Source organism: Colius striatus, chromosome 5 (genome assembly GCF_028858725.1).
Source record: "Colius striatus isolate bColStr4 chromosome 5, bColStr4.1.hap1, whole genome shotgun sequence".
NCBI lineage: Eukaryota > Metazoa > Chordata > Aves > Coliiformes > Coliidae > Colius > Colius striatus.
Window position 1 is genome coordinate 41743621 of NC_084763.1, and position 21489 is coordinate 41765109.

At 37.0% G+C, this 21489-nt stretch overlaps 1 protein-coding gene across 9 annotated transcripts in view; it reads left to right on the top strand.

The window, feature by feature from the left end:
- The window catches only part of RBM33 (RNA binding motif protein 33), a 102315-nt gene that overhangs the window by 10505 nt on the left and 70321 nt on the right, over window positions 1–21489 (top strand). For all 9 annotated transcript variants that reach the window (XR_009818834.1, XM_061997386.1, XM_061997388.1 and 6 more), the window contains exons 2-7: window positions 2250–2328; window positions 7026–7074; window positions 8591–8667; window positions 10727–11027; window positions 12107–12217; window positions 18994–19165. Coding sequence is in view for 8 of the 9 variants with exons in the window: in XM_061997386.1 (XP_061853370.1) it covers window positions 2250–2328; window positions 7026–7074; window positions 8591–8667; window positions 10727–11027; window positions 12107–12217; window positions 18994–19165 (789 nt within the window). In the remaining variant the exon portion in view is untranslated. The remainder of the gene's footprint in view (window positions 1–2249; window positions 2329–7025; window positions 7075–8590; window positions 8668–10726; window positions 11028–12106; window positions 12218–18993; window positions 19166–21489) is intronic.

Here is a 21489-nt window from a genome sequence, read left to right on the forward strand (position 1 = left end):
GTCTGACATGAAAAAATAATGGTATCTTGCAAACAAGCAGAGATATCTTACAAAGAAGTTACTGCCTTCCTGGTTGTGGTCATTGTTTTGATCTGTGTTAATCACATGTGGACACTTTGGATTGCTGCAATATTAGTCACATTGCCTTAAAAAAGTAGTCTTTGGAGGTGGTTATGTCAAGTCAATAGATTACTGCAATCCAGCTGTTAAAATAGTGTAAGGTATTTGTGCCTTTGAAATGGCAGTGCACTAAAATAATCACTGCAATATTTTCTTTTTTCTTCAGAGACCATAAAATTTGCTAATTTAATATTGAAGAGGAAGGTAGTTGTAGTGGTTTTGCCTGGGCCAGGTTTGGTGGCGGGGGAGGGCTACAGGATTGGCTTCTTTAAACAAACTGCTGACAAGCTTCCCCTGTAGCTGACAGAGCCAGTGCTAGTCAATTCTAAGATGGACCCACAGCTGCCCACGGCCTGGCCAATTAGTGACTGACATAACACCTCTGTGATTAATGTGTTGGAGAAGGAGGAAGAAGTGGCTATGCAGTTGCTAAACTGCAGCAGCAAGAGGGAGTGAGAATGTGAAAACATCTCCAGAGACACCAAGGTTAGTGGAGAAGGAGGAGATGTTTAGGCCCTGGAAGAGTCTCCTGTGACCTGTGGTGCAGCCCATGATGAGGCAGCTGTGCCCTGCAGTCCATGGAGGCCACCAGGAAGCAGAGATCCACCCTCAGTCTGTGGAGGACCCCACTCTGGAACAGGTGGATGCCTCCAGGAGGCTATGACTCTGTGGGAAGCCTACATTGGATCAAGTTCCTGGCAGGATCTGTGAGCTTGTGGGGAGAGAGGAGCCCACGCCAGAGCAGGTTTGCTGTCAGGACTTGTGATGCTGTGAAGTACTCAGGCTGGAGCAGTTGGTACCTGAAGGACTGTTCTCCCTGTGGATGACTCATGCTGCAGCAGTTTGTGAGGAGCTGCAGCACATGGGAAGGATCCACACTGGAGAAATTCGTGAGGGACTATCTCCCGTGGAAGGGACCTGACAGTGTAGCAGTGGGCAGTATGAGGAGGCCTCTTCCTGAGAAGAAGCAACAGAAAAGTCCATCTGTAATGAACTGACTGTAAACGCCATCCTCCATCCCCTGTGCTGCTGACTCATGCAAAAAATACAATTGATCCTTGGCACTGACTGAACTTAGTCAAAGAGTTGAGTACAAATAGAGTCAGTAGAGTGAGTGGATATATGGCATCTTAGTGTTCACCAGTTCAGACTGGAAGGACTGGATTGTCCAACCTCCTGTGTTTTACAGACCATTAAACTGCAGTTTCCTCAAGTTTTATTTGTCAGCTTGTTTGGCTTTTGGAAAATGTGTGAAAAGGCATGAATTTCAAGTGTACATTCTGTGTTGGTCTTTAGCCACAGGATGGGAGAGTAAGAGTTGAGTGTTTCTGAAGTATGTGCTTCCACTTTAGAGATGATAAAACATCTGGATATCTCCACAGAGCAGATAAACTTCATATTTCTTTTGCAGATAAATAGTAGTTTTAACATTTTTAAGTAGCAAAATGGTAATTTGCAAACTAAGCTATGCAAGAATAATCTGTGATTTAACAGACTAAAGTGAGCGTACTTATTGGAAGAAATACATGGAGAACCAGTTTTATTATGGAAAGCCTAGGTATTATGGAATGCTTAGGTACAGTGTAACCTGCTTCAGCAACTTCTGGTGTTTTTAATGGCCCCACTGAGGTAACTGATGATGTATCACACCTGACTTCCCTCTTCTGTTTTGGGTTACTGGTACCATCCTGCCTTGTGTTGACCTGAGGAGTATTCCTAGTTTCAAAGTGTGTTTGCAGGCTCAGTGGGGGTATATGGCTTGTGACACCTAAGGCAAGCAGAAATCTGACCAATGTAGTTCCCTTCACCTCCATTGCACCTTGGTTTCGTGGAGTTCTGGGAGCTCCTGCCTCTGGGATCACTTTGTTGATAGCCTTTCCAGTGATTTATCTCGTGCTCTATTTTTCTTGAGTCATACTCACTTCAGTAGTGAGAAAAGGGAAAGCTATGTAGTACATTGTGATTTTAAAAAAATTATCTACGTGTGTTGGTATTCATCTGTTTTCCTCATGTGAAAATGGAAACTAGAAAAAGCTATTTTGCATCTAGCACCCCCATTTTCAATGTCACCAAAGAGGATTCTTCAGAAACCTTTCATTTCCGTAAGAATTATTTAATATTTTTTACAGATGATGATTTTGATCAGTTTGATAAGCCTGGTGCAGAAAGATCTTGGAGAAGAAGAGCGGGAGATGACGACTGGGACAGGTAGGAGGAATATTTTGAAGTTCGGTTTCTGTATGTTGAATTACATTGCTTTATCTTCCTGTTCTGACATTTTGTATTCTAACATTTAGGGCAGTGCATATTTAGATACTAATGAAGATGTTGGTTGTTGTTCATATGTCAGGTAATGCTAGAGGGTGCCAGACATATACTTGCCTTGAGGAGTATAGAAAGCACTATGAAGAGATACCATTTAAAATTGGATAAATACACAGTATTTGTGGTGTGTAATTAACTTTGCCTTTAATGTCCTGCTTTTCCTTTTCAACTTTAGTAGATCTCAGTGATTTAAATAGATTTTTACTAGTACTTGAATTTGCCCAACTTAAGTATGTCTTTTTTTAAACTAGATGTTTAAATTTTTACCCTCAAAGTCCTACTTCAGTATTACAATGGAAGAGATTAATGGAGCTTAGGCATAGGCCTGTACTGAAAAAAAAGTCACTTGTGAATATTTAGATTATTTTGGGAGAGAACAAGAGTATATTCTTTTACACAAAGGCATTCCATCTGTGAAAGATGTGGATCAAGCTGCTGGCTAGATGTAGCTCTTCTTCCTGGGAGAAAACTTCTAAATTTTTTGGTGTGGTAGCTTTTTTACTCTTCTTTTATAGTAACAGAGAAACTTGTGCAGACTTTGTGATTTCCACTGTAAAAAGGGGAAAAAGCCATTCTAAACAATTTTTTTTCTATTAGTAGTCATTCAAGTGATTGTAATGAACAAATTTTACCCTAAGTAGTTTTCCACTGATCTGAGCCCTTAGAGTGTATCAGCAACTCTATGTTTATTCTGGTGCTTTTCTGCTAGGTTAAATGAACAGTTTTCATTGAATTTGAACAATGGCTTCAGTGTGCCGTGTGTACTGATGTTCAGTGATGATTGAGATCTGCTGTCAACCCAGCGCAGCTGATTGTGAGTTGGCTGGTGAACTGTATCAAGAAATGGGTCAGGTTTGAGAGTGTAATTAAAGTGAATTGCTCAGACTGGGTCACTATGCTCAGTTGCTCATCAACACCAGCTCTGGGTGTTCAAAAATATTGAGGACAATATTCCAGGCAAAATAAATAGATGGACACTTTGATGCTGGCTGGTCACATTTGTTTTTAGCTATCCTACCTGTATCCTTTCAGAAAAGTTTGAAGAGTCTAACAGCTGTTGTATTGCAGGATGTAAACTTATTGCTAGTGGTAAACTCTCAGGGGCAAAGTTACTTTTATAAGACCTGAGAGATTGTAGAGCATTTTCACTAAGCTGACTTTGAAATGTACAAGAACTGAGTCTTAGGAAAAAAGTTTTCATTTATGTGGTTCTTAGCTGGATATTGTTGAAGATTGATGATCAAAAAATCTTGTCTGTTCTTTAGTGAAATTGTAAGGGAAATGGTGTGAGTGAGGTGCAGTGCTGGAGATTCCAGAGTTTTGTCTTGCTGATCATTTCAGAAAATGGGTTTTTTACCACTAATAGTATAATATTTTGTCTGCGTGTGTTGGAATTTTAGTTATTTTTAAAATTATTATTCTTTTTAGATCACCAAGATATCTTTGGCACTGTTAAATTACATGGTTGTCTGGGCAGTTCAAAATGCTCTATATAGATATATTATTGCCTAATGTAGTTGCTTGAATTTTTAAAACTCGATATAGGACACAGTTTCTTGAAGATGAAAAAAAAAGACTGAATAAAAACAGTAGACTTGGGATTTTTTTTAATCCCTCATGGATTTTTTTGCAACCTAAATAACTTTTTTTGTGAGGGAGGGTGAAGAGGTTATGCTGTTAGTTGTGCTTTAGCAGGGGGGTTGGACTGGATGGTCTCTAGAGGTCCTTTCGAAGCCTGACTATTGTGCGATTCGTATGTCATGATGAACTATCAGCTCTCCCTGTGTTGCTACTTAACTGAGTTCCATTCCCTAGTCATTTAAATAACTTTTGATTTCCAGTTCTCTTTCCTTTCCCTGATAACTGAGAGTTGGAAGGCCTCTGTTATTTGAGAGTACAAATGTATCATTGTTCTTGAAAAATTTTTCCCATTATTTTTTTTACAAATTCTTTTTCTAAAACACGTGTCCTTGCTGTGACTCATGTTTAATGAGGCACACTCATGAAATTGAAGGCCAGAAAGGACCAGTGTGAGATCTTTATCACAGGTTGTTAACTTATTCATTTATCTTGAAAGAAGTAGCCCAAAGCTTGGGATGAAGAAAAATAAGCAGGTCTGGTGCTGTCCCATGAGTTGACAGGGCTGTTTCAGTAGTTGACTTTTTCTGAAATTACTTGTTCTGACTCTTCTCTGAGATTATTAATTTCTCTACACTAGCAGTAAACTTTCCACTTTTTGTTATCTTCTCTTTTTTATTATTATCTTCCTTATTTCATGAACTGAATTTATTTGGTGAAGGGAAGGTTGGGTATTGGGAGTTGAGGAAGAGGAGGAAATGGGTCCATCTCTTGTGAGAGCTGTGAACCCTTAGATTATCTTAACTCTAATTTCCTAGAATTGTGGGTTTGGAAAGACCTTTGTCTTGATCATGAGGGTGAATTGCCTTTGCAACTAGATGTGTTCTTTTATTCCAATTTATTTTATGTGACTTTTTATGGTATTGGATTGCAACTGTTCATTTTTATCTGTTTCCTTGGCAAGCCTGAGATTTTTTTTTTTAGTATCTGGACTTTTTAAAATTCTTTTTTTTTAAAGTCAGGCCAAGTAATTCTGATCCCTCTTCTTTCTGATAACTTCAGATTTGTCTGTTTTAAAAGAAGCTAGAGATATAGGTCTGCTTAACATGCAGGCTTTTCACTGTTACTTTGATTATTAAAAAAGTTACCAGTGGAATTTTTTTCTTTTAATTTTTCAATGAAAATACTGAATGACATTGAATATTTCAGTAAGTTTTGAGGGGCATTCTGTGAAGCACTTTCATTATGAGCTTAATTTATGTGCTAGTGCTAATTTTTTTACTGTCAAGTAATAAGCCAAAACTATTAAAAATCTAGAATATGTATCCAATTACTTCTGTTGACTATGTTTTTTGTGTAACATCAAAGAAATTTAGTAATGTGTTGAATAGCTCTAACTATATTTAAGTAATTATTCTTTCATTTTCGTTTCCATTCCTTTGTGATCTGAATTTCTTACTACCTGAACTTGCTTTTTATTTTGAATGCTGCTGTAACATACTCTTGCTGTCCTTTGGAATTTCTCTAGTGCAGTTTTATTAAAAGCTGTCAGTGGTGGACCATAGTGCTGGGAAATACTTTTAAACCTTTTGGTACATTTGTCAGATTACTGGCATCTGAAGAGATAAGTGACTTTTTCCTACTTCAGTTTTGGCTCTAAATTCTTCTGCAACCACTTCTGTTATGTAGCGTTTTCTGTCTCTGAAATTAAGGGCTTAAATTCTAGTCAGTTTACTCTTTGGATTGTAAGATATGTCTTATGTCAGTTTTTGTTTAATATTGCAGAGAGCACAAAACAATTGCTATTTGTTAATGTTCAGTCATTCCTGGAACTGTTTGAGACCAGTAACTATGGAGAAATACTGTGTGGTGATGATAACATCCTGTTTAGAGCTGATTTGGAATATCATCTGTTCTCTTCTAGCTCACAAGATTTATGATTTATGTCTTGGGATTGGTTCCTGATTTTCAAGTATTTCCTATGTATTGCTAAGGAACTCTTCTACGTATTCCTATTCTGTTCATGTAGCTTATTCTCACTTTGGGGTGTTTAATTTTTATGTGGTATCTAAGGCCTGTCTTTTTTGGTTTGGAGTAGTTTACTGAGGGGATGGGTTTAGGTGTGCAAGTAGAAATAGTTTCATTCTTGCCTCATAATTCAAATCAGTGGTGTCTCATTTCACTGTTAAGATGTGCTCATTCTAATACAGGCATTTGTCAGCGGTAAGTATTTATTGTAGAAGGGGGAATCTGTTTATTCCTGTCACTAGACAATTCTTTCAGTGATGGAAGAATGAGATTTAAGCAGTTGTCCTAAAGGTAACTAATCTGGACTGTAGTTCTTTGTGTGGTATGGAGGCTATGTGATGGCAGAAATTTTGTAAGCCAGGTATTCCTGTGCTTCCTGAATTCTTAGCCACAATTATCAAGATGATGAAACATGCATTTGATGAATCTGTTTGACCTTACCTTCACCTTGAGGAGGAGGAGGAGGAGGAAGTAAAGTATTTAGGAAAGATCTATGCTTCAGTGTCTCCCAAGCCAGCTAGCCTCCCAGTGCCTCCTTGCTGGAGTGCAGCTTGGACCCCATAGTGGCCTGTAGTCTGAGTCTTGCCCATATGACATTACTATCTCACTTCTTACCCAGGGAGGTGGGAAACAGCAGTTTGGACAACATACCCAAACAATCTTGAGGTGAAGGATCTAGAGTGGGAACCTGTGTTTTAGATGCCTGCATTTTGTCTAGGTTTATGTGTTGTGTTATACTTGGAGTGATATGGAAAGGAGAACATGCAAAATTGAACAACATAGTCTTAATATGCCCAATAGTCAGTTTGATTTAAAATGTGTATCTCCTTTTTCAACTTGCTAAATGCTTTGTGAAAAGGAAAGCTTTTGGCACACTTGGGGACAGTACTCCTATTTTTTAAGGCATCTACCCTTTATGGTGTTAGTTTCTGCTTTCTAAGGTTAAACTTCTTAAATTTGTCAATGTTTTCCAGTGAACTTGATGATGACTTGCTTGGAGAGGATTTGTTAACTGGCAAAAAGGTAAGAGATGTGCATTAAAATGAATGGTCACAAATCTTAAAATGTGAATATTATTCAACTCACTTCCGTTATTTGGTGTGGCGTTTATGTATTTTCTAGTCAACCTCCCCAAAGCCTGACAGCCATAGGTTCCTGTGGTCCGTCCTGTTGTCAGAGCACATCCAGAGCTCTGTTTCTTTTTGTAAAGTACCTGCAAATGTGGCTTTTTAAAACACAACTACTTTTCTTCTGAGATAGTATTTCTTCTCGTAATACATGGCTCAAAAAGTAGATGATTCTCAAAATAAGTTTCTCTGTAGCTTATATAGACTAACCAACTAAAAATCCAACTAAAACAAAACCCAGTTTTAACTCCCGAGTGCTGATTAGCATCCTGGAGAATTTGCTTTAACTATCAGTTTCCTGGCTATTAATAGTCACTCATCAAAATGGCAGCAGTTAATAAACAAGCACTACTTTAATAGGTAGGCTGAGGATTTCTCCTTCCACAGTGAGGGAAGAATGTGGGAGCAGCTAGCATTGGAGAATAAAAATGAGTCCCTTTGTGTCTGCCATAGACTGCTTACTCTGGTACCGATTTCCAAAATTAACTCTGTGAGAAGAAATAAATATATGGTTGGATTTGCCACAGCTACAGGAGAAGACGGAGATTTTGCCTGGGAAGTCAAAACTGGCTAGTTACTCTTTTCACCACTTCATTTGTTGAAAAAATTAATTCAGAAGATAATTTCTAAAGTTTCAGTTGGAGATGATAGGAAGTTCCTTTGTCTCATGGACTGGTTTTGAAAAATAGAGTTTCAGGGGGATAGAGATTACAGATGTATGTTACAGTTATCAAAAACATAAGCAGTTAACATTGCATAGCTCTTTGTAGTTGTAACACGAATTGATAAATCTACTTAAAAAAAACCCTATCTGAATATTAACCAGTACTAGATTGCTCTGCATTATGTGTTCTTGTGCTTTTTCTATTCCTGTTTTCAGTTTGCCATGTTACAGAGCTCTAAGCAGGATCTGTGGGAATGGATTCATATGATGGAACAATAATAGATTTCTCAGGAAGTTTTCAGTGAGATATTTAGGCTAAACTTGCATCTACTACCTCATACCAGTACCTTTAGATAAATATGCCTTGGTTTTTTTCATATCATATCCTTTGCTCCGGTCTGCTAAGTATCTCTGTTCTCTAGAAATTGCAGTAATTTAATGGATTTTATTCACTTGCCTGATGCATCAAGGTCACAAGGCAACGTATTAAAGCTAGCCTTTCTTTCTTCCTGATATTTGAATTGTCATCTTTGACTTTATTTGGGAAACATTTATTTTTGAGATTTGTCTTATGTAGCATATTTTTTCCTTATTGAATTAAGCAATTTCCTTGAAACTGTGATCTTAATCTGGGCTGTGTTCTTCATGAAAAAATACTTAACCGTTCTAAAGTTTTAATAGAGTACTTAGCTAGTTAAAAGGTGGTATCTTTTTTTAATGTTCATGATTGACTTTTTCTGAAACCTAGAATCAGTCAGACTTGTCAGATGAAGAGCTGAATGATGATCTTCTGCAAAGTGACAACGAAGAGGAGCAAGAGTTTCGGTATCTCTCTTCTTAATCATGTGTTTTGGATTACTCAGAGCTATTAATGACTACTACTACTGATACCAAGAAGTTCAATTACTAGTTACTGGTTATATACTTAAAACAGTTTTGCTTTTTACCTAGTCAGCTACTTAATGATGCATATATAATGTGTTCAGTGGCATTGTTAACATTTCAGTAAAATGATTTTTTGTTTATTTGAATCTAATATATTTAACTCAAATCTGTAAAGCTTGTAAAAAAGGGGCTGCATCATCTCCTGTGCATTTAAAACTGTTTATGAATAGTTAAGAGCTCTTGTTCTGAGCCTTCTTGGTATCACTGTAGCCTTCCTTACGTGAAATCCCTTTCTGCCACCTTTACATTAAAGATGTATCTTACCTCCTAAGACCCCAAGGAGGGAAGCTTCTTGTGAAAAATATTTGTATACACAGCAGAAAAATTGAGGTTTGAGCAGATTACTTCCATGGGAGTCTACTGAGGGTCCTGCCCTGCAAATACTCTGTGGTGATACAGCTCCACAGCTGAATTATGAGCGTTACTAGTCAAAATGAGCACCTTGACATTTTGACTTTTCAAGATGGACTGCAGGGAGAAGGAAGGTGCTTGTGATGCAGAAGTGATGCAGTATCACTCTTGTTTTTAATGGCCTGCGTTGTTTTGCCCACTTTTACTTTCCTTGTTGCATGCTATGCAGTCACATCATCTGAATGTATATATGTATGTGTGTGTGTGAACTACATATGTTACATACATTTATATATGTATGTTGCTCTGGGTTCTGTTTTGCATCTTTGACTGGAATGGGGATAGAGTCCTGTCCCTTTATTGGATTGATGAGACTGTGGTGAAGTAATCTCAGATCATCAATCTCTCTATTGGCTGCTGTTTTCCTCCCTGCAGGAGGGAGTGTTAGACTATTACCTTCAAAAAGGGGGAATCTCAGTTACAGTCGTTGCTGTTTATTCTCTGGATTTCTTCTGTGTGAGCCCTGGGCTGCAAGAATGGCTATGTTGCTGCACGAGTGATGAAAAAGTATCTGAAGTCTGATAATATTGCTCAATGGAAGCAGGTTTCTGTAGACAAGTCTTGCAGTTTTATAGCCAGATAGTGAGAGCCTTGCTCCATTCCTTTCACTTCTCCCTCTCTAGCCATTGAAACTTATGCCTCTACAGTTGAGAGAATAAAGATGATCCTGCATAATGTCTTCATTTGTGTGCTAAATCTTGTCTGTCTTATAAATGGAAGTAGCTTAAAGCTTCCTGGATCTTGTTTCCCCAAACTTATAAAAAATAGTGAATAACGGGAATATAATTTAAAAAAATATGAAAATTACTCTTATTTTTGTACCCAGAGCTCTCAAATTAAGAGGAGCTTTCCCTCCCTGCTTTTCTAACTAATCTACATTTATTTGGTTGCTCTTTTGTGTGTTGATGGCACTAGCTATTGTGAACAGTAAATTTTGAGCTGTATTTTCCCTCCAGGTTACAAACTTGCCTGCTTTTTTTTTTTTATTGATTGGTTTTCTAATTGTTTGTGCTAGTGCTGTTACTAAGTTAGAGTAAGTATAGACATTTAAATAAATAACAGTTCTTGACTATTTTACTTTAAGTAAAATGTTTGTCATGAAAATGTAAGTTTGAATTTGAGATAATCAAGAAGGAACAATATTAATACATTTAATAGAAAATAATTTACTAACATATTCTGAAAGATTGGGAAAACAAATGCAGTTGTAGTAATTTAGTGTATTCTTTGTTAATCTTGGAATTAAAATTGAATCCAATCTGCTTTGATTACAAAGCAGGACTTTTGCCAGTTTGACCTGCTAAGCAGTCTGGTTGGTTTGATACCCCATGTCAAACAGCCTGCAGCTGGTGATAAGCTGCAATACAGTACGCAGTTTGAGAATGTGGCATGGAGTCAAATAGCATGCAAGGTACCATTTTGTCCAACAACTTAGAGAATTTGTATTTGTTGGCTTTGCTTTGCAAAATGTTTCTCAGTAGTTGACTGTTATGCTTCAACCTTTGAATTTTTACCCCCTTTACTATAGTTCTCAAGGTGTCACAGTTAGCCTCAATGCTACATCAGGCATACTTACATCATATGAACTCTCTGAGTCCATCAACGATCCATCAATAGAACATGAGTCTGAGTATGACCAAGGGGAAGATGAAATTGTTTATGATAAATCTGAAGCACCTGAAGTATATGCTTCGGAGTATGGAGAGGAAGGACATTATGAAAGCAACGATCCTGAACTGGCAGAAGACCAAATAGAATATGGGGAAGAGCCTGCAGAAGAAGATGAAGTGCTAGACCTTGAAATCAATGAACCCTTAGATGAATTTACAGTGAGTTTCTTTCTATTGTATCTTCAAAGATAACATTGCTTCATGTGCATAGGCTTTTAGACTGATGTGAAATCTGTTTACCTCCCTAGGGAGGAGGGGAAATTAGACCTATTATCACTGTCTGCCAATTTCTTTATCTAGGCTGTGACAAAGTTTGTGTTGACAGCTTGTTTGGCGGTAGGTAATGCTCCTTTGTCATGCTGGAAAGCAGTTGAGAATCATGACCTTGAGGATTGTATCCTTAAGGAAGAAAACAGCTTTGTGTGGTGGAGATATATTGCCAATTGTTAGAAGTACTTAATGCAAAAGCTTTTATCCAGGCTTTAGACAAGATCTGATAAAGTCCTTCGAAGGTGAAAAGATTATTGACCTGCTAAAGACATCTTTAAGGTGCTAATATCCCATAGTGATTGATGTCCTGCTTGTTCACCCTTTTTGTAACTGAGAACTGTCTAAACCTGAATAAAGAGATTGGGGGTTAGTTGAGAAAATGTCACCTGCATAATTCAGTATAATTTAAGCAGTGTGTTAGAGAACATGCTCAGGCTTTAATTGTGAGTGAAATGATTTAATATTAGTTAGACTGTATGTGATCAGTGAGGTGTTTTAAAATACAAGCAAACTTCCTTAAGAAAGGTTTTACTCTTGTTTTATATTCATAACTGTTCAGAATTAAACTCATTCATATGTAAGCACATTTTTGATGGGGTAAAGTCTGATGTTCATATATATGAGCTATAGATGCATATGTCCTTTGGTAACAAAGTACTGCAGTGTTTGCTTTAGGATAAGTGCAAAACTAGATGAGGCAAACAATAGTAGATGGGATCTTATGATGACATTGCTGAGATCTGAATGAAGACTCTTTTGGTTATGTTTTTATAATGTGGAAATTTTCTAGTTAAAAGCCTTCTTAATTATACCTTATGTGATATGTCACTTAATGTTGACAGTTCTGATAGATACAGTACTTCTGTTCTAGTTCTGGAAACAGTAACAGTGCACACAGACCCCATCTCTTGAGATTCTGTAAAGTTGGCCTATGTCTTTTCACCGTCATATGTTATTTATTGCCTTAGGATGAAGATTATATGCAATCATACAATGAGCAAACAATGGAAGAACAAGAGGAATATACAGCTGATGAGGAGCTGGAAGAATCTCAGACAATCGCTAATGAATCGGAAGAGGTATGTTTTGAATTTAATGGAAACTTAAAATAACTACTGATTTCAGAATTTGAATTTCCAGACTTGTCCATATTGATGGGTAAGAACTGATGCAACTTTGCCAATGTTGAATTACTTGTGGTGTTACTCTTTGTGTAAGATGAATTGTGATAGGATCTATATAGTCACATTCATCAGATCTCTCTTCCCGTGAGATGAAAATCATCAGGATTGCTCAGAACGTCTGTAGATAATCTTACCTTCAGCATTAGAAACTTCAGGGGCCACTTCAGGTAGGAGAATGATAGAAATGCTGTGTGCTGTCTGTTAAGTCTCTCATAGCTATGGTGCCTCACTTTCCAGGTAGGTAATTTGCTGCTGGGAGAGTAGATCCAGTTCTTGGGTATTCCCGGGAGGAGGCATGTAAGCATGGAAGGTTCTGTGTGTTACAAAAAAGAAGGTTGAATTGTTTATTTTGAAAGAAGTTGTGTTGGGACTGAAATTTCTGTGAAGTTTTATCTTAATTCTTTGATCAGGAAAAAGGCTGAGTTCCTTCATTTGCAAGAAGAAACCTTATGCCAAAAATTGTAAAATGTATGTTCACTGGTTATAGCCTGGAACAATGGTATCATACCTGTTATTAATTTGCAGCAAGTTTTTGATGTGGGATTTTTTCCTTTTCCCCACCAGGAGTCTGCTTTAATATTACTTTTAGTTCTTTTACTATACTTCTAGTACAGTTCTTAATTAAATAGGATTGAATAGATTACCTGCTGAGAAGTGTAGTCAGAGTATGTTCTCTCTTTGGAGCTTTAACTCATCAGGAAATTAATTCCTCAAAGACATAGCATCGTTATTCTATGAAGTGCTAACAAATGGGTGTGCTGTGATACTCTAGGTGTATCAAACTCACTGTGATAAAAACACCATTCTTTAGTAGGTGGAGATGCTTTGAAAGGGACTGCCTCTATTGTTTAGTCTTTAATCTTGCAAGCAGGCCATCTTACACCAAATATAACTTAATGTAGTTAATTTCCTACTTCCTAAATATTAATCAGTCTTATCAAAGAACTGTGAAATGTTTAACCACTTTTTATTAATTCACTGGTTTCCTTCTGTTGTTTTACAAGCATTTGTGCTGTCTGCAGCCACAGTCTATATAAGACATTGAAAGTGCTGCACATCGTGTAAAATTTAGTACATAGCTGGGATTCGTTGTCAAACTCACTGCTTTTAAAAATACCCACAGCTTTCAGAATGAAATTCCTTTCAAAAGGTAACAATTCAAGTTTTAAATGGATTTTTTTTTTTTTTAAGGCTTGTAGAGAATTTGTCTGTCATGTTATGTGAATGTTTTGGCCTCATATTCATTGAATTAATGTACATCCTGGCTGCATCCTAATGGCTTGCAGACTGCCACAGGTTTCACGTTTCAAAAATAGCACCATCTTTTTATTTCTTTATTATATCATAGGTAAGCTTATTTTATTTGTCAACAGGCTCACAATTGTACTCTTGAAGTGAGAATACCACTGAGAAAAAGTTCATAGAGTTTGCACTTCTGTTCGTACGAGGTTAGATGCACGCCTCTAGCTCTTGAGTACTTTTGTTCTTTATTCAAGTGTTATACAACAATGCTTCTCCTTAAATCTTATAACATTCACTGCTTGTAAACAAGAGTAGCTGTTGGCATTCTCTTGTAGAAACTGCAACACAAGAATGGAGCTGTAATAGAAGTGGTACAGATCAATAGCATTATCATTTCTTGATTTAAATTTGGCATCTGAACAACTGAAAGCAAGCTGATAGTGGAAAATGTTGGGTAATGTTGTACTTTTAAGTAGTTTCCACCTTAAAACTAAGTAAAACCTCTTATTGTACTGTATGAAGAAATGTTGTAAACCAGGGCAAAAAGCTGACTGGCTGGGGAAGTAGAATGTGATGAAGGGAAACTGGTGAATGCAGGAAAGGAAACCTGGGAAGAGTGGCACTCAGGTGGGAATTGCAATGAAGAGGCAGGAAAAATATGTGCCCTTGGTCAGATCAAGGCATGCTTTTTTTCACTTGATATTTTATTTGAAACGGTGCTTAGAACTTAGAATAAATAACACTCTTTGTGAAGTTTCCTTGAAATCTGTAGCAATGCTTCAGAAAGTATTTTTGCTGTCTTAAGATACAAAGCAAAACCCAAGACCCAGAAGTTTCAACAGCAGATAGATGTGGTAAAACTGTCAGTTACGTGACTTACCATGTCCTAAATATTTTTTTAGAGGAATAATATCACTAGTTATTTCTGCAAAATGTTCATAAAAATGTAACCTCCTGAAATTAGACTTCATAATTTCTTTGGTTTATATTGGAACTAATGTCCTTTGATTGCGCAAATTTAAACCGTGTATTGGGCTATGCTGATAAGAAATTATGAGAACTTCAATCAAGAAAACAATTCACAACGAAGTGCTTTTCTTTTGATAGCATTTAGAGTTGGGAGAAAAAGGGCCAGTGTGTCTGTCTTAATTGTTACATCTGTATTTAGCCAAAACTTTTGTGTTTCAGTTCTTTTGTTAAAGTTTGGAGATACTACCTATCAACCTGGAAGAAAATGATAAAAAGAATGTGTGCTGGTTTTGCCTGGGATAGGGTTAATTTTCTTCAAAGTAGGTGGTATAGTGCTAAGGTTTGGATTTATACTGAAAGCAGTGTTGGTAACATAGGCATATTTTAGTTGCTGCTGAGCAGTGCTTATACAGCATCAAGGCTTTTCTGCTTCTTGGCCCACTCCCTAGTAGGCTGGGGATACACATGGAATTGAGAGGGGACACAGGGGGGACAACTGACTCCAACTCACCCCAGGGATATCCCAGACCATATGACATTATGCTCACCATGTAAAGCTGGGGAGGAAAGAAGAAGGGAACATTCAGACTGATGGCATTTGTCTTCCCAAGTAACTGTTGAGCATGATGAAGCCCTGCTGTCCTGGGGATGGCTGAGCACCTGCCTGCCCATGGGAAGTAGGGATTAGGTTCCTTGGTTTGCTGTGGTTGTATGTGTATCTTTTGCTTTGCCTATTAAACTGTCTTTATCCCACCCCATCAGTTTTCTCACTTTCACTCTTCTGTTTCTCTCCCATCTCACCACGGGGGAAGTGAATGAGTGGCTGTTTGAGGCTTAATTGCTGGCTGTATAAAAACCGATAAGATTTAAACATATTTAAAAGCTCTTATGTTTGTTTTTTATTCTTTTTTTTTTTTCATCTGTGGAGATGTCCTTGGAATAGGTGTAACATCATTTCTGCTCTCTGTTATTTCTTGATCCCCTAGGATTGAGTAATTGTTACTGTTTCAATGTTAGCCTCTGATAGAAGCCTCTACTGCTTAGTTTCTGGCTAGTTAGCATCTTTGTTTCACCTTTGTAATGTTTCATGTGGAAGGAATCTGGTTTAGCCTTTACAGTGCTCACCTGTTTTGTACATCCTAGCCATCTCTGATACAAAGCTCTCCACAACACTTGGCAATTGTGTCTTTAGGAGGATCCTGTACTAAGGTCAGCATTTATCATGCTGACTAGTGTTTTCTCTTGCTTTCACTGTGCAATATCTGTTATCAGTCTTGCAATGGCCTGGTAAGCTGTTAAGAGCAAGAACACTTAGTCTTTCACCACAGAGGATCATAACCCAGCATGAGGAGTTCTGGTCAGTGACTGGGATTTATGGCATAGTTATTTAATGAAGAAACTCTGACCTTGTGATAGGAGAAAGGTCATTATTTTTCTTCATTAGAAAGAGTCAGCAAAACTCTTTAGTACCTTTTGTGCAAAGTGTCATTGTAGGAAATGTTAAAACCCATTTGAGAAGAGCTGCTAAGAAGCCTTGACTAGTTAGTCCAGTCATGTCACCTCAGGTGGCCATTGAAGGACCATTTATGTATACCTAGAGATATTCATGATTAACAACTACTAGAAAGAATCGTGGAAGTCATGGTATGTGTTAATTCTGTGTCCTGTCTAAATTTCTTTTGAAGCATGGAATCTATTAATATACTGTAATCTTAGCAAAACAACTCATCCTGTTAAGCTGCAAGCTGGAAAAGATGTTCTAAAGGAGTCATGCATGCTACAAGCGTTGAACAAATTGCAGGGAAAGGGTGTATGCTCTTACACAGCTCAGATAACCTTTCCTGGAGCTATTTGCAGAGAACATACCGTTGACTGTCAGACTTGTTTGTGTGTCTACTGCAAATAATATAAATCCCTAAATAATACATGTAATCAGACTTGGACATGAGTCAGTTAGCAGCACCAAGAGAATGCGGTGCTCAAGAATGCTTTGCCATTATCTTCTTTGATATTTCTTTTCTACAGTATTTAATGCTTGTGTGACTATTGTTTGTGAATAGATGGTGTGAGCATTATACTGATGAATAGGGTTAGACCCAGAAGAGGATGGAATTGGTATACATGGCTAGGAATAGAATAGTGCTGCTCTAGAAAAGTTTGGAAATGTTTTTTTATTGTTGCATAGGAAAGTAGTTGTCTAACTTGCTTTGTTTTGGATTGTTTTGGAATGGATGTATTTTTCTTCCAAAATGACCAGCTATCTAAAGGTAACAGAGTTTCTATAGGTATTTTGTGAATCATAGAGTCATTTAGGTTGGCAAAGACCTTTAAGATCGAGTCCAACCATTTAAAGCATGGCAGAATTTTTTAGGACAGTGCAGACTGAATTAACCATTCTAGTCCTGATTTTGCAGTCTGAGCTACCCGTAGAGGCTTGCACAAGTAAGTTTTGCACTCACAGATGAGATTATATGACTGAGACTGATCTTTGACAAATAAAAGCCGGAATTCCAGTGTTGCTTTTAAGCGTATGGGCATAGAAAGTGGAAGTGTCTGTCTCTAAAAGGTCTGTCTCTGAAAGTGTCTGTCTCTCAGTGTAGTGAGAGAGCATGACTTGCATCACAGCCAATCCAGTTCTGATACCCAGATTTTTTTGGATAGGCAAAGTTTTTGAAGACAAGCATGGAGACAGTAAAATTATAGAGTTTATGATATTTAAAAACATAGGTTTAATAGAGATATTGCTTCTCCTTTCTCTTTTGGGAGGCCCTCTTTTGAAAGTAAAATGCTAACCCTGTCTTTCTTCCTTGGGCATTTTTGTTTTTATTAAATCACCTTAGCATCTCTTTCCTTGCTAACATCCCTCCACAGTTCCATAAGTCTCAACTGTCTGTCCTCAGAGGTGCTTTGATTATACATGGATATGTTAATCAGAACAGTTGTGCTCATTTTGGGTTTGCATTTGAGGTTTGAATTTCTTTCAGCCTTAAATTGTTTTGGTTTTTTTACCTAGTATCCTGTCTGTTTTTCCTTAGCAGAATTTTTGCATATGATGAAGCTATGTAAAAGTAAATATGTTTTCAAAATAAAAGCCTTAAAACTTCATTAACTTCAGCTACTGTCTTAGTTATATTGGAAATCATTCTTGTGACTAAGTATGCGGATCATTTACTTACCTGACCAAAGGTGGAGTGGCTTTAAGCTTGAGTTCTGCTTGGTGGGCTGCCTTTTAAAGTAGAAACTGTCTTGACAGATCCTATCTCCAATCATGCTTCCCACATTTCTTTTTGTTTTTTTGATGAAGATAGTATCCTGGATATGAAATTTGCAATATTTTGCATCATTTTGCCATGAATTCTTGAGTTGTGACTTAGTATCTGTCAACCTGACACGCTTCCTCTGCCTTTTTCATATAAATTGCTGCACCAGTCTGGTTAATTGGAAGATAAAATCACTTTTTGCATGTTGTATTTCATTTGTCTTTAACTGTCCTCAAGCAACATGAGTTGTATATCGCAGCCTTGCAGAGCATTAAAATGCACGTGCAGCCTCTAAGAAATGAACAAGTAGGCTTGTACATGTAATAACCAAATACACAGTAACCAAATATTTTGTGGAAAATTATGGTATATTAGAAGACTTCTAATTTTCAGCTGTAGGAATCAAATATAACTTCTGTGACATTCTGAATATGAATTTTATAATGTCAGCACAGGAAAATGAAATTGATATTTTTCCCTTTTGTTTTTAATTTGAAGGAGGGGGATCCATTTTCATTTTGGACATTGTTTCGTATATAGAAGTATTCTCTGTTACAGAGAGAACTGGAAATAAATGAGGACAAGAATGTAGTATTCCAATATACAAACTTAGTATATTCAAATTTATTCCCATCCTGTTGTCTCTTCTCTCCAGTCAGTTGCTGAGTTAAAACAGGGAAGTATTCAGGGATTATATAAAACTTGTCTTAATTTTTCCTGCCTAGAGGGGAAAAAAATACTAAAGTTTGTAGGTTTTGTTGTTGTTTTTTTAACAATATGCTGTCAGTTGTTAATAAGTGAAAAAAGAAAAATAATGATTTAATGTTTATATTACTTGAATCTGTTATTATCCCAGGGGGTGCATCTCAATCAGTTCAGTGATAAAATGTTGCTCTGTGTGCAAAGGTAACTAGTAATTGGATGGTGGTTCTAAGTGGAGTTTCCACATTCCCTTAAATAATGCAGCAAAATGGGTTTTGTCAGTAGATTTTACTATTTAATTTATTAAATCATTCATGTCTTCACATTTTTTAAAAATTCACCAAACTCTTAAATGTTTGCTGGGTTATGTATGAGACTAACGTATAATGCCAGCAAAATTTATACAAAGGGACTTAGAAAGACAGCTTTGACTTTTGACACTGATCACAATAAAGTGATTTTTTTAACTTTGCATGTCCTCTGTATTTTGTGGTGTAGGCGGCTATTGAATCTCTGGAACTTCAAGAAGAAACAAAAGAGGAATCTGATGAGGAAGAAGATGATGATGAAGAGTCTGGACGGTTGCGTTTCAAAACTGAACGGAAAGAAGGAACGATAATCAGGCTCTCAGATGTGACAAGAGAAAGGAGAAACATTCCAGAAACTTTGGGTGAGATATTGTGGCAATGGACTATTTTGAAGAGCTATTATAAAAGAAAGTAAAAGACAGACTTGCCAAAACTTGGAGAAGAGTTTCATGGCAAAAGATAGTCACCTTCTAACTTAGACTGGCCTATATCTAAGTTGTCTAAAGTCGTATGTAGTCTGTTGTATGTGTAGCATCTGCCTGCTTGGCAATAATGTTTCAGTATATTATGTTTTAAAAACCAATGCAATATTTGCTCTTTGAGATTTTTGTGATGTCTTTAAAAGCTTTCCTGTTTCCAAGCAGCAACTATATCTGATTTGTACTTCACTACGTGTTGTGGTGGAATACATTTTAAGGAATTCCTTTAGACTTCTATCCTTGGAAGATTATCAGTTGATAATGCATCTTGTTTCTTGTGTTCCGCTGTGAAATACTTGTGTGTTTACTGTTTTCCCCCAGCAACATGTGTGCTCTAAGTCTGTTGTATTCCTGCTGTTGGATTGGCCTAGAGAAATTATAACTTGCTCTGAAGTATGTTAGAAAAATAGGAAACCCTCTGTTTTCTGGGTTCTACTTTTCTAACAGGGAATAATCTAGATCTCTTAAACTAACCTAGTTCTTTAGGCAGTGTCTAAAAGGGAATATGTTTCCTTTGTATTTGAGTAGCATGAGTGTATTGGTTTCTAGGAATGCCACTCTGTGTAGCTACTGAATTTGCCACTGCTAGAAGAAGCAGTAGATTTGCAACTTTTTTGCAGCTGCTCTGTTTCAGTGTATGAAGAAAATCACATTAATTTGTGATTTTGAGATAACTTCAAGACCGTTCATGTGTCCAGGGTACTGAAGTATCTGTTGTACCAACCCCACTGGGGATAACTGTTTTATTGCCTGTTCATGTTGGCCTTACAGTGGTGGTAATAAAAATAAATAAATGTGAACCCTCAAATTAAAAAGTGATATTAGAGAGAAGGGCAGAAATTAGGTTTTACTTTCAGAAAGGTTTACTATTCTCGTGTTTTTGTTAGTGAAGCAAAATATCAAAATAATCCCCTGTATCTTTTGAAGAGAATCAAGATGAGAGGTAAACTGGTAATGAAGGCAAATTGTCAGATACCACTGGGAGAATTTGTATAATTCAGTGATACATCAAGTTTTGCCAGGCTGTAGGCTTGGATTCTTTACCAGAATTGCTTAATGCAGCGTGAACTTGGAAACGGGGTATTCCTGCTTTCTTTCTAGATGAGTCAGTGTCTTTGAGTCAATAGGGCACTTTGGAATTACGTTCCCAGAGCACATGAACTGGATTGCTAGAACTTGTCCTGGAGATTTTTCTTTTCAGTTGCATAGCCTACTAATTCTTTCAGTTGCAAGGAATTTGGGCTTTTACTGTGCCTGCAAAAATTGGGAAGCCTTAATTCTAAAACAAATTCTAGTGGCTGAGAGACTTGTTTATGAGTGACAAGGAGTCAGCTGCAAAGGCTGAACCAGACTTTAATTCACAGTGGTGTCCATGTAGGCCATGTTGTTCTGTGGGAGAGATGTCAGTGCAGGATTTTGAATCAAGATCTTTTTCAACTGTTCTTGTTTAGCAAATAGCTCTTCTTACACACTTTGCCTGAAATTGAAATTAAGGGCCTGTATTCAACATTCTTTTAGTAATCAGAAATTGATTCTGATTAGAATAAGAATGAAGGGAACCCTGTGGTGGCACAGTAGTTTATGTAGGCAAGAGGTATTTTAACTGAGGTGCATTCCAAATGTGTTTTCAGTAATAAGGCCGTATTTGTACACACCACATACAAACCATATCTTATTTATACAAAAGATACTGGTGACATTACAGAACAGAACAATTTAAAAACTAGAATTTTGTGGAATAGCTAAATCTCTGCACAGAATTGCAAGGTAAGTAACGAATGTGTGCATTTTTGTATATCTGTGGACTTTTAATGTAAACGCAAGACCAGACAATGAGGAGAAAACCCGTAGTGGAGCTTGACTACTAAAGGAACGTTGCTCCAAATTACACTTTTTTTGAGACTGATCTTTGGCGAAGATACATTCTTGCTGTTGTGAACTGGTTTCTATCCTTAATATTTTTTCCTGTTAGTTTGTTGATAGAGACCAAATGATTGACCATCGTGGAAAGTTAAACTACAAAAAAAATATATTTGTTTGCATATAAATACATGCTTGCTTTTGAGATTATAGAGCTAATTTTTACAGAGACTATTGATTTTAAAAGGAAACTTTATTGCAGAGCTACATCTCCTTACTTTAAAATCGGAACACAGTTGAGAAAACACTTAAAGAGGAATTAACGTTTCAGCTGAAGTTGCAAACGT